The sequence below is a fragment of the Tyto alba genome, unplaced genomic scaffold, assembly GCF_018691265.1.
Source record: "Tyto alba isolate M040663 unplaced genomic scaffold, T.alba_DEE_v4.0 Super-Scaffold_1000006, whole genome shotgun sequence".
In the NCBI taxonomy this organism is placed as follows: Eukaryota; Metazoa; Chordata; class Aves; order Strigiformes; family Tytonidae; genus Tyto; species Tyto alba.
This window is the reverse complement of record NW_024881272.1, coordinates 33,584,329-33,597,464: the sequence shown is the minus strand read 5'-3', so window position 1 is coordinate 33,597,464 and position 13,136 is coordinate 33,584,329. Positions and strand designations below refer to the sequence as shown.

The 13,136-nt window shown below is 47.6% G+C and overlaps 1 protein-coding gene across 3 annotated transcripts in view; it reads right to left on the bottom strand.

The window, feature by feature from the left end:
* The window catches only part of DNAJC6 (DnaJ heat shock protein family (Hsp40) member C6), a 51,867-nt gene that overhangs the window by 37,511 nt on the left and 1,220 nt on the right, over positions 1-13,136 (bottom strand). Inside the window, exon 2 of one of the 3 annotated variants that reach the window (XM_042807343.1) lies at positions 2,344-2,482. The exons of 1 other annotated variant lie outside the window; for it this stretch is intronic. In XM_042807343.1, coding sequence (XP_042663277.1) covers positions 2,344-2,356 — 13 coding nt within the window. In that variant the 5' untranslated portion in view covers positions 2,357-2,482. Of the gene's footprint in view, positions 1-2,343; positions 2,558-13,136 lie in introns of those variants that run through there. One more of the 3 variants, XM_042807334.1, reaches the window with a different exon arrangement.

Sequence of the window (13,136 nt, the reverse complement as noted above, 5' to 3'; positions counted from 1 at the left end):
TGAATATATTCTCTATTAAACGAAACAAAAAAATAATAATCAAAACACAGAAGGTGGGTGATGGTTTCTTCCTTGCTCCCATTAAGCCAAAACCCCAGACCTCTTATTTTCCTTTCTCTTACACTGCTCCCTAATTCCCTCCCCACTATAACGATCCATCTTCACACTGCATTAAAGATAAATCATGTCTCACAATTCATGAGCAGCTTCAATTACCAAATCACTAGAAATCACAAATGCACCTGAGGGGTGGATATGGTTCTTTAAGCTAATTTTATAATTTCATACTTTGCAAAGAAAAATGTCTTTGCAATGAACTGATAAAAAAATGGGCATTTATCAGCATAAAGTGTTCAAACGAACAAGGCAGGCACAACTATGTGCTTCAGGTTTGAGAACAGAGCATCACGCTCAGTACAGCTTTTTTAAATTTCATGTGAAGATTTAGAAACACCCACCAAAAAGCCCTTACGAAACATATAAGGTATTTAAAAAAAAAAAAAAAAACAAACAAACCCTATAACCTCAATTCAGGGACCATATTAAGGCCTGAGGTTTGTTGATGCTTAAGTGTCAGGTGTGTCACTGTTTATAGAGCCTGTAAAATTTAGGTGGTGAGCACCAAAGCGAGCTAAAGGAAGCAAACTCTGGTTAAGACAGATCACTTAACCGTTAGCTTCCAAATCCCAGAGACAGCCCGTGAGCAAGCCCACGTGTTTAAGGGAAGAACATCCTAGAAGCTGAGAGAGAGCATTAATACAATTAATTAATACAATTAATGCTCTGGGCTGTCTTCAGAGTTAGCGGCGGAATTGTTGATATGGCTGAATATTGCGCAAAACCGGTAAATAATGGTATTGTCTAGCTATCCGTGAGCACTTTTTTCTTCCTGCTCGGCAGGGAGCAGAATGTCTTGAAGGAACAGAACACGACGATTGCAACAGCAACACTCAAAGAATGCGCCGAGCTGACGCTAAACAAAAGCCATGCCTTGACAGGAGCTGCAGCACGCTCCCACACCTGGCTGGAGGTGAATGCCACCTTCCACAGCACCAACGCCTTTGGTTCTTAAAGTTCTGGGAAACTCATTCGAAGGAGTGCTTTAATGGTAGCTATTAAACTGACTGCAATATCTAACCATCTCAGCAGATGCCGATGTAAGAATCCAAATAACTGTAACACAGCAGCCTACGGTGAGTAAGAATCTACTGACACATACTATGATTACAAGCAACTGTAGCAGAGGTAACAGCAGCGAATTCAAATATGTTTCGACAGTCCAGGAATAAAATAAAGTTAAAAAACAAAGCAACCCCCAAAAGAACTCTTGAAAGCAAAATCAAATGGCAAGGGGAAAGAGGAAAACATGACTCTTGTTACATCGGAGAAAATGTGAGGAAAAAAGTCAAGGCAAGACTCTCCCCACCCCACCCAAGTCCAGACATCGGTCATTAGGGGTTTTTCACCCCACCCAAGTCCAGGTGTAGGTCATTAGGGGTTTTTCCCCTCAAGAAGAGGTTATCACATTAAAATAAAGGTAATTTATTTTAAATGCTTGCTGTCTTGGGCCCACCCCTTTCTTTCATGGAACGGTGCAGGTATCACTGCAGAATTCCCCCTATTACAATGGACAGACACCAAATTTGGTCCCTCTCAGCTAAACAGGGTATTTCCCTGGACAAGGTTGATCTTTGGAATTTCTCTGCAAAGGCTGTAGATGTTCACTGCGATGGGCACATCTAACAAACCAGAACCAGAGCCAGTTATGTTTCGAGAGATCACTTAAAAGCCATCAGATGAGTACTCCTGATCGCTGGTTATGCAGGCAAATATGAACCTGTGATTTAGAGGTGAAGAGCTCTCTATCCCATTACCAGTCATAAAGACCATCTGGTCCCCTACTCCCTGATTAAAAAAACAAAAAACCGGTGCATGCAGCACATCATCAATCAGAATTAATCCAACTCAGTTTGATGAGTGCTTTTTAGAGGTGGGGGGGGGGCCTAGAAAGTAACAGTGATTCTGGGAAAGAAGGCAGTTGGGGAAAGATCCCCCAAACCCTTTTAGCTTCAGAAAATTTTTTTCCTCCTCCTCGGGGCTGAAAACAGGAGCCAGCCGCGAGGATTTATTAGCCACCGGTTCCCGTGGCGTGACCCCCAAGGTGTGTGTGTGTCCCCCATCGGATTTCCTTCATCCCACCGCGCTCCCTCGGACAAAGAGCCGCTATTGTCCCCGGCTACAACACCCCCCCCCCCCCCCATCCCCACGCTACGACCCCACCCCACCCACGCAGCCCCCCTCCCACGCGTGTCCGTGAGCCGCCCCCCCCCCCCACTTCCCTACCTGAGCTGTCCATGGTGCTGCCGCCGTCGCCGCGGGGCTGCGGGTGCTGCTGGTGCTGCTGGTGCCGCGCCGGGCTCCGGCCGCCCGCCCCCGCCGCCGCCCCCTCGGCCCCGCCGCCCTCAGCGCCGCTCTCCACCAGCTGTAAAGATTCATAACCGTCACCCCCCGGCTTTTTCCGATAGCTCCCCAAAAGGCTCATGGGCGAGCCGGACGGGGCGGGGGGGGGGAAGGAAAAAAAAAAAAAAAAAAAATCCCTCCTCTGACGCCGCGGGCGAGGAGGGGAAGACAAGTGCTCCGGCCGCCCCGAGGGGAGGGGAAGGGCGGGATGGGACGGGGCGACCGCCTTTCTCTTTTTGATCCTCCTCCTCCTCCTCCTCCTCCCTCAGCAGCCATTCCCCGCGCAGCCGGTGCCGCCCCCTCCCCGCCCCTCCGGGGCCCGGAAGCAATCGCCGAGGTCGTCAGCCCCAACGCTCGGGCTGGCGGGATTTTCCCCCCCCCCCCCCCCCCTCCCCTCCCATCCGCAGAAACAGCTTCCAATTAATTAAGTGATAAAGTGTTGGAAACGCGGACACCACCCCCCCCCCCACCCCCCCACCCCTTCCCCGCCCATCGTCAGCTGCTGCGAGCGATTCATTAGCAGAAAGTGCTGGATCCACACCATTTTCCTTCCCCGGGGGGCTGTTATTCACGCGTTCTGGCAAACATCATCCCTCTTCCCAAATTGGCCCTTCAGCTCGGAGGGTTCGGCCGTACAGCGGTTATAGAAAGAGCGACCGGCGTTACGTTCTTGCCCCCGCGCCGGCGAAAGGTGCGTTCCTGGGGAACAGGCCAAGGACGCCCAGTGCCAGGCTGCCCCAGCCGATTCTGCAGCCTAAAGGAGGAGGGGATGGCTCAGCCGTTCCGCGCCCAGCTCCCAAAAACCAAGAGAGCATCTCTGGTCCAGTGTAACCCCACGCCCGCCCGCGGGCGAGTAACCGGAGGGGGGGGGGGGTCCCAAAGCGCAGCGCAGCATCGCCGTGGGATGCGCCAGCATCCCCGGCCCCTGCCTGGGCGACTGCTGGCTTCACACTGGTGGCACCCACCTGAAGAAGCGCTACCACCGATTGCTAAGCCATTTTTTTTTTTTGTTGCTGCTGTTCGGTCTCACGCATCTGGTTTTAACTGTTCACGTGTAAACAGACTTTAGACCAACACAACGTGGTGTCTCCTTGAACAACTGATGAGCCATATCTTGCTCCACACATTTTGCAGCCACGGCTAGTAGGTCATAATTTTACATGGAGCAGAGGGACTGGGGGATGCTCCAAAGGCAGTGACCACTGCTAGAATCTTCTGAATGGATTTTTTTTTTTTTTTAATTTAAGGAAAACCAAAGGCAAAAAGAAGCCATAGCATCCAGACACCGGTACGCCTTCCACCTCTTACAGAAAGGACAGAAAGCACTCCACTTAGAAAAATAGTGTGGGTTTGCTTCTAAAGCAATAACATCAATAAGTACTTCTGTAGCAATAACCATAACTTGATATATTACTGACACTTGGCTTACGTTTTCCTGCTTAACACTCCAGGGCAGTGGGCATCTGGTACAGCCATACCTTGTCATGTGCTGTTGTTTATATAACTCCTGCAATTTTACATTACAGTGCAGACAATGTACACCTGTGACCCGGAATTTTCTCAGAAAAATCCAAGCAGATTTACAAGCAGCAAACTAAAACGAACTAACTTGACGTAAATGGTTTGCAGTTAGCAGCGGTGACCGCTTGAACTCAAGGTCAGAATTGTGTATTTTCAAACCCCTCGTTACTTGGGCTCTTAATACATCGGTCTGTACGGAGCAATACACGGACTGCAATGCTCTCAGGTAGGAAGGGGTCCCCCTCCCTCTTGGCACCCATATGCAGCAACTTAATAAAGAAAAAATAAAAGTGCACATAGTTTTACTAGGGATCACGTCTGTTAGTCTCTCCTAGTCAACAGTTCCTGTGCTCTGAGATAAAAATCAGAAATTTGGGGTGTGGGGAGGAGGCAAGGTGGATTTTCATTTATTTTGTTTGCTCAGAGAACAGCCTGAACATGAAAAAAACAGGCTCTGAGGTGGAGGGGGCACATTAAAGCTACATAAGATCGCCATGGGTACTGGAGCACACTGGCACTGGAGGCATGTGCAGCCTGTTAGAGGGAACGAGTTGGGGAACCTGGCACAACACAACACCCCACACAACCTATCCCCCGTCTTCAGCTGTCCCCTGTGGTCTCTAGCCTGCTCTGCTGCCTTCAGCCATCAACTCCAGAGGCTCAGCTTCGACAAAACTTCGTATCCTAAATCCAGAAGTCGTCTCTCAGTAATGAGCAGCGAGGGTCTGTCTGCACTAGGCAGCGAAAGGAAAGCCCTACTGAAAATGTTCTCGGGGAAAAAAGGAATAAGGAAGAGGAGAGGTTCACTCCTGCAGGAATTATAGCTCCACCCTTCTCCAGATACCCTAGCAGGTCCAGAATTTATACTTCCCCAGCCACAGCCTTGTTGTTGCTGCTCACCGGAGCCTCACAGCACATCTTTGGCTCAACATTTCCTACCCGATGTTGATGCCACTGTCATGTTTGCAGAGCTTAAGTACAGCCATACTTAGAAAGAAAAAAAAAACAAAAACAAAAACAAACCAAAAGCTTCTACTGTTGAATCCACTATTAATTAATTTCTTTCCACATTTGTCCCAGAGTTTGTGGGATCATGTTGCTTTCCCTCCAAGGTTTCCCAAAGGGGAATCACCACCATAACCTGAAGCTCCAGCCTGGAGAAAGTGGGTTCTGCAAAACACCAGTGCAGGCACCGAGCAGCCTCTCCAGGGGATCTCGGGGCAGAGGAGGGAGGAGGAAACAGACTTCAAAGTCCTATCTCTGCTTGTAATTACTATTGCTACAGGTGCAAAGAGTTAGGATTAGGGAAGCATGTTGTGTGGGATTTGGTTGAAGCTGCACTTATCTCTGCATTTTTCAACCCCATGGGAAGTTTAGTTGAAGAGAATGCATAAAGTAGTATTTCCCTCTCCCCAGTTCTCCCTTTACGTTGGGCTGGTGAAGGCCCACGTGGCTTCTCTTTTTTGGAGGTTTACAGTATAAAAAATGCTATATACAAAAAAACCCAAATCAAATATCATGTTAAATTGCACATGACTAAAATATGGGGGTAAAGAAGGAAGAGCTTGGAAAAATTCCTTAACATCCTTGCAGATTTATTGAGTGGTGGCTAATGATACTATGGAATGTAGATGTATTCTGCTTGAACGGTGAGGCTGGCAGGTGCCATTAAGGCTGTGGGAGATGTTAATGACATGCAAAGGAGGATTGTATGTTGCTCAAGAGATACGGGCTCTCTCCCCATTACTGACCTTGGAAAGGTGAATTGATTTACCAGCCTCTAACTCTGTCTGCTTTTCTCTGTCTGGGTTGCAGTCTCTCCTGGGTAAAGTCTCTTTGCGTAGCTGTAATCAAGCACCAACTATACTGAGGTGCAATTTCATTTTTTCCACCTCTCCTCCAACTAGATGAACAGTTAAGGTGAAATATTAGACTCTTAATTCTTTATGCACGCATTCAAACCGTGGAGTGTGGTGAGAACTACAAATATAGCTTGAAAATTAATTTAATATCTGGAGCAACACCTTTAAAACTCAATAAACTAAACATTTTTTTCCAAAGTTACTCTACTGTGAACAATGAGCTCTCCTTGCACAGTGTTTCTGCAAGAAGTCCAAACCCATGTGTACATACATAGGTAAGTATATGAAGTATATGGGAAGTACCAGCTATGCCAGATGATATGGACTGCAATCACTGCCTAAGGAAAAAAAAAAAAAAAAACATGTGTTGTTAAGAAAAATAAGACTTGCTCAAGCAGCTTTAATATTCCTCAAGCAGATTATATATTTCCATTTTCATACTGCTGCACAGGGCAGCTCCTTCTCTCTGCAGCCCAAGCTACAATAATTTCTTTCCTCTTGCCTGTCTCCTCATGCTCACATGCACCTTGCTCCTTGCAGTAGGACACTGGGCCATCAAAACATACTCTGGAGAATGAACATTTTTGCCTTTTCCCTCTTTCCAGCACTCAAATCCTCATCAAGTAACCTTTAGGCTACCTCCAACATTCCTCTAACAAGTACTCTATAAAATGGGCTTTCAAAAGGAAAGAATAAAAAAAACAACCCAGTGCAAGCTCTATAACTCTGCTTACTTTCCCTGCAACCTTGCAAGGAGCACCCATAGCATTCAGCCGTGGTTACGTTCTGGAGAACCTTTTGGTAACCCAGTAACCTCCCCTGTCACACACTGCAATGTTACCAAAGATTTGAGCTGTGCTGCGAGCCATCCTGCCAGCAGCAAGAGGCTTAAACACCTCTATAAATTGAAGCAGTTTGATGAACTTTTCCTGGTCTGAAGAAATAACAACCCCCACCTTTTTGTGTGTGTTTAGTACCCAGATCTACAGCACAGCCATTGCTGTACACATTAGGGAGCAAGATTTTGACATTTAATGTAGTTAGTCGTTGAAAATTTGGTGTGGTACAGGTATCTTTCCTGCCCTAAAAACTAACGGGGTGTAGCGCTGACAACTGTGTCCATCTCAGCATCACCTTTACCCCCAGAAGCCCCATGTCCTGATAAAAGCACAGACCCAACCTAAACCCCAGCCCTCCTCCAGCCGCCACGCCGAGCCCCGGGGTCAGCACAGCTCAGCCCCACCGGGCAGGGAAGAATGAGCTCCGAAAGGCCAGCTTCAACCCTAGTGCCTACAGCACTCTTCTGGCAAGAAAGCAAGAGCATCACCACGTTTTTCTGTTGGCTCTTTCCTCCTGCAGCTGCCGCATAGCAAATTTACTCCAGCAAGTACCCATTCCCTATACTCTTAGGAGAAGGGTCTGTCCCACTGCCCACCTCCCCAAGGAGCACCAACGCCAACATCCCCATCGCAGGGATGCTCAAGGCCTTCCTAGCTGCCAGCATTTTAAATAAAAGTCACTTGTTTAAGCCACCCTGGTTAAGCAAACCTGATTGAATTGATTACAGCCAGCAAGCTCCTTGTCTGGGCTAGGACCACCCCGGTTACCACCAGCACAGATGAACTGCCAGAAAAAATGCCACTGCATTGTGGATCATTACTGCCACAGAAAAAGAATATCTTAAATTTTCTATTTTGTTTTCCAACCTGGTGAGTTCAAACATGAACCAAAGATCTTAAAAACTTAAGCCATCTATCATCAATTGAATTAGCTTCAAGCAAGTGTTACCTCTTGATTGCTTCTGCTGCTCTCCATTCAGCTCACCTGGTTCTTGTCACCCTAGAGGATTGTATTTCCCTCCTGATGGAGGTTTAGTGCGGTGAGGAACAAAAGCAAAGCTGTGGTGAGAGCCAAAACAATTCCACCTCAAAAGAGGGTCATAGACTTTTTGTTTGGTTGTTTTTTTTCCTAAAAAAAGACACCAGTTCAGAAATCACAACAGCTAACTAAGTTCATCAGGAGGCTACGTGACATCACCCTGTCTGCTTTACCTCTTGTCCTAAGAAAACCAGAACCAACACACTTCCTCCTGGCTTCCCATCAAAACAGCAATTGTCAAATTGGTCTCAACCTTCACAAGAGGCAATGAATAAGCTTTTACATATACGGCCAAAGGATTTACCTTACAACTAATTTCTGAGGCCAGCTTAGAAAAAACAGTGTCTTCTGAACAATCATTGTCTCTGAAAATAGCCAGATCCTCAGTCTGGGGCTGCCTTGAACTTGGGTTGAGTCCCACCCTGTTCTAGTGTTAGCCAGACCCTCTAGCACGAGCCTTCCCATCACCTTATTGTTTTACCTGTAGGCACCAGCCTCCACTCTTGCAGGCTCTGAGTGCACCGAGGCAATCAGGGAAGATGCATAAGGTTTGCTTTCCTGGCAGTTCCTTGTCACAGCCGTGGTGATAGCTGACAAAAGAAAACCCCAGGAGCCAACCCGTTGCAATTCCTACTCCTGTAGAAATTTCACATTTCCATGTTCAGATGAGGTGTGGGCCAAGCACAAATGACTCCGGGGCGTACGTGACCTGCACAGCAAGGACCACGCTTCTCGCCCTCTCATGTGGAGGCTCCGTTCATCACTTGGGCAGTGCCATGGGCTGGCCAGGAGATTCCCCTGCACTGCTCTGGGAATGGGCCTGTGATAGCAAAATGGATACAGGCTCTCGGTACTGAGCCAGAAATTCAATTTCAAAGCCATATCCAGACTTGCACTGAGGATAAATAAGTGGTATTTGGACCGGAGTCAAGGATGGCCATGTGGTTCCTTTCTCTGTACGTGGGAACGGTGTGCCCATCTCTAAAGAAAAGCAGATGTGGTCCTGAGAAAGTTTGAGTTGTTTTTAGGTGTTAGACTCAGTTAACCATTTGCTTTCCTTCAAAAGGAGGAAGCCTTGATCCTTTTCAGTAGTGAAACCTAACTGCAATGCTCAGTGCCTCGCTGATACCCGGAGCTTCAGCAGCTGAAGCTCCAGTGAATGTGTTCTTCAGTGGATGGACACCGAAGAACATATTCACCAGCATTTGTCAAGCAACAGCCATCATTTCGTTCCAGAGGTGTTCATGGGCCTTATCCAAGCACCTGTAGAAAGAAAACCTTGTTGGCAGGAGATGGCAGAGAAAGCATCGCAACCACTCGCACAAAAGCGTTCTTTCTGGTTATAGTACCAAAACTTCAGTATAATTATCCTGAGAGCATCTGGGGGCTTTGAGCGGGGCCGGTTTCACCGCACGCTGTCAGGGACCTCAGCAAGGTTGCGCTTGCCTTGCTTATCTGTCAAATCTATTGGGGCACACCAGTGACCCTCAATGGCTGCTTATCATTATTTTTAGTCTTCCAGTAAGTTAGGATGTGACTAGTGTTTGACTCTTATTATCTTCTTTCCTATCCTTTCCTCACCACGATAGCACACACCATTAGGTGTACTGCTGTGTCTGCATATTTTCCTTTCTTGCCTTTTAGTCTTGTTAAAGTGCTGTCAGGGATGATACACAACTTACTCATTTCAGCCCAAGATTTTGTTTTGGAGTATTCAAGGATTTGACTGGCTCCTCAGCAACACCGAGCTGCGGAGCTGCTTGCCAAAGGCTGTTGTAGATGCTAAAAATGTACATGCTTCACAAAGAGAGTGGAGAAATGGGAAAAATTGAGAAAACCAAATCTATAAGGGGCCTTTAAATAGGAGGGTATCACTGTTCACCCAGAAAGTCCCCAGCCTGCAAACTATTGGAAAATTGGAGGCTGTACAGCCATTCATACAGTTCCTCAGGCCAAAATCAGATATTTAGGTAAAAATCAGATATTTTGCCACCTAACTACCATTCACTCATCATTTCCTGCTGACTGTGAAGTAAGTGGCTAAATACCAAGAAAAATCTGGGCATTGCCCTCCTAAAGCCTGTTTGCGAGCCTGCAAAATATGTATATGCGTAATCCCGGTTAGAATGAGAGGCATGAGTTCAGAAACACTCAATCATTTCTGTTAGCAGCAAGAGAATTTCTACATGCATTAACCAAGACAGAGGTGGGCCCACAGTGGGTACCTCAGAGAAATCTCGGCTTTATATTAAACCTGGCTGCTTGCAATGAGTTGCAAAGATGAATTACTCAGCTCATGCACTTTTAATACATAGCTGCAGATTGCACTAGCACTTTGTTTTACTGTGTTTAAAACAATACAACGCCCAGATCTTTGCGTTTTTAAACACACAGAGGAAGTCCAAAGCGTCATTTTTAATTCCTTTTCAGCAGGTTATTGTTTGCGTTGGAAAAGGGCTGGTGGTAAAAGCAAGGAGAAAAATTATACAAGCAAGTGAGTCATCATGGGGTAGCTTCAGCTGCTGTGCTCGGGGTCAGACTCCAGCAGCAAATAAAGTAATGAAAATAGTCAGGTCGTTGGTCTCAGGTAGCTCCGACCAAGGACCCCTCAACGCAGTGAGTCTTTCCATGAAAACAGGAGGGAAATTACAGCTGGCACTGCCAGCCCGTGCCGATGGCTGTTGCCCACCTCGCCCACTCCCATCGCTCCTTCATTTTAGGATGTGTGGGATGAGGGTTTCCTCTGGGGCAGTGGGCCAGGGGACGAGCATCCTCACTCCGAGCTTCGAAGTGATGGTTTCTCTTGGATGGATATGTACGTGAGGTCCTGTCTGATAGCACAGGGAGGTTTGCCAGAAACCCAACACACCCCCATTAAAGTGGCTCTACTTTCTTACAGATTTTGGTGGTATATTTTTTATCTAATACCGATAGGAAAAATTATACAATCAGAGCTTTGTTGATCTGGCTGCTGTATAAACCATTTTTAGAACGATGTCTGGCTCAGCTCACAGTATCTCCTGACTTCCAGGTCCTGCATCACACCTAACTGATGCAGTTTGGGTTCAGATTTATAACTGCTCATCCTCTCCAAAGGAATACTCAAGCAGCCTCTGCAAGGCTGCATATGCTCTCTCCCACGATGCTGTTTCCAAGCCACACGGTGCTCTGCAGTTTTGGAAGAATAGCTTGGACGTGATTCAGGGGGAGAGACACCCAGTTGCACTGGCGTGGGAATAGCTTGCAGGAGATCATCGTGACTTTGGATGCAGGCTGTGAATTCAGCAGTACAGGAGCCAGAGCTCTGGTCCCCAGTGACATTACAGCCCCTTTAAGCAAGGCAGGGAGCAGGGCTGGGTACAAACACCCTCAGCCTTCTCCTGGTGATCCATTTACACCGTGAAAGGTGACAAACCCCACTTTGCTGTTTCCCACAACACTAACTGAATCAGCCTCTTGCGGATCCCGCAGCTTGGTCGCTTTGTCTGGGAACGCATTGCTGGGATGCCTTCAAGAGACCAGGCAATAAAAAAGCTCCGTGAACATCCAGCTGAAGCGTGCTTGACTCAGCAGAAAGGGTTCAAAGCAGCCTTCCTCTCCTGGCGATGCCTCCTCTGCTTCTGTAAGGGATCACTCAGAGCTGCTCCGCGCCGTGGGATGCTGCAAACAGCCCTGAGCGAGAGGCAGGGGATGGAACCAGGGGAAATTCACGGCTCCACCCAGACCCAGCTTGGGTTTTCAATACCATTTAGGGCAGGAAAGAATTTATCATCACGTCTGTTAACTCAGAAAGTAATACTGCAGGAGCTAGTCTATACCACGTGGCTTTAAAATAATTATGCGGAGTGGCTCCCAGGCTGGGAGTTTTGCGTGGATGTGCTTCGGTTTAAATACCTTCAAAAATCTGTTGGGGTGGAAAACAAATGCTGGGAGTAAATGTGTGCAGAGACGGAGAGTCTGACCCCACGGGGCCTCCGCAAGTGCCCCCGCGCCGGGGCAGGGACCCGCGCACAGACATCGTACCCCAGAGCAAAAGCAAATTGCTCTTTCCGTAAAGTTCTTCCCTAAAACTATAACTTGGAAAAGGGATTCGAGTGTTTGGGTCATTTTTTTTTTTTTTTTTTTTGCTTTAAAGCATGGTCTGGTGAAGGGAGTAGATTTCCTAAGTTTCCTGCATGGCAAAAACCCCATTTCAGAGGATTTGGAGAAAATCCTGGCCCTCGCCTCAGTCTCCCTGCATGATTTTGTTCTGCACACCCAATTTCTGCATCTCTATGCTTCCCAGCCATGACTCGGGGGTGTAAATGATACCGTTTCCCATCCTCATTATTTCTGGTTACTGAAGACAAGAATTTATTCAGGAGAAAGAAAACAGTATGTTGGTTACAGTGACTATCAAAACAGGGCCTCATGTAATGTAAACTACCATAAGATTTCATAAAATATTATTTCTAATTTAGTATCAATAATTAAAAAGTAGTATTTACAGCATTTTAATGTTGAGAGCTATTCACGGCTGCTCTATCCACCCCTGAAAAAGCATCTATAATCTGATTTTTGCAGCAGAGCTGGGTGTGTGGTAAAACACGACCCCGCGGTGTCAGCACCGAGCCCGTGAGCCCAGTTTTGATCCCCAAACCTGGGCGGCACATCTGGGCACCAAACTCTCTACCACAACGATCCGGGCGATTCCCTTTTCCACGTGCACCCCCCCCGGGGGCCGCCCCCATATTTTCGCGGCGAAGCGGGACGGGTATTAGCAAATCCTGCCCCAAAATCCAGCTCCGAGGACTCGCGCAAAGCAGCGGGCACGGCGGGAGGCCCCGGGATTAATCTGCAGCAGGGCAAAGCCGTCAGCGAGGCGGATTAGTCGGGTCAGCAATTAAACGTTGGCGCTTACGCTGCCAGCGGCGCGCAGGAAAAACCTGGTGCTCAAGGACAAAAATGCAGTTCCTCCTTAAAGGCTGCGGCTGCTCCGAAATGCTGCATCTATCATCTGGGAGCGTCGCTGGGACCATAAACAAGCCGGCTGTGTCACGGCCGGCTAAATATAGTGCAGCCCGGGTTGCCTTCATGCTGCCTGTGCCGTCTGAATTACTGGGGACACTGATTTGATTTGATTTGATTTTTCTCAGGGATGGCTATGACTAAGAGGAATCCACGGCTGAAGCGATATCAGAAGATGGAGGCCCTAGTCCAAATGCAGAAGGGGGAATAAAGTCGGTAGTTTGCAGACCTGGGGGGCCTGTCCAAAATATTCCTCGCCCTCCTCCTCCTTCTCTCCTTGGCAGTATCCAAAATAAGACTATAGTAACGACAACCACAAATACATCAGCAAGACATTAAATACGTCCTGATTTAAAGTCGCAGTGCTCCCGAGGTGCTGGCGAGGGGGATAAATACTTACCCGAAGCA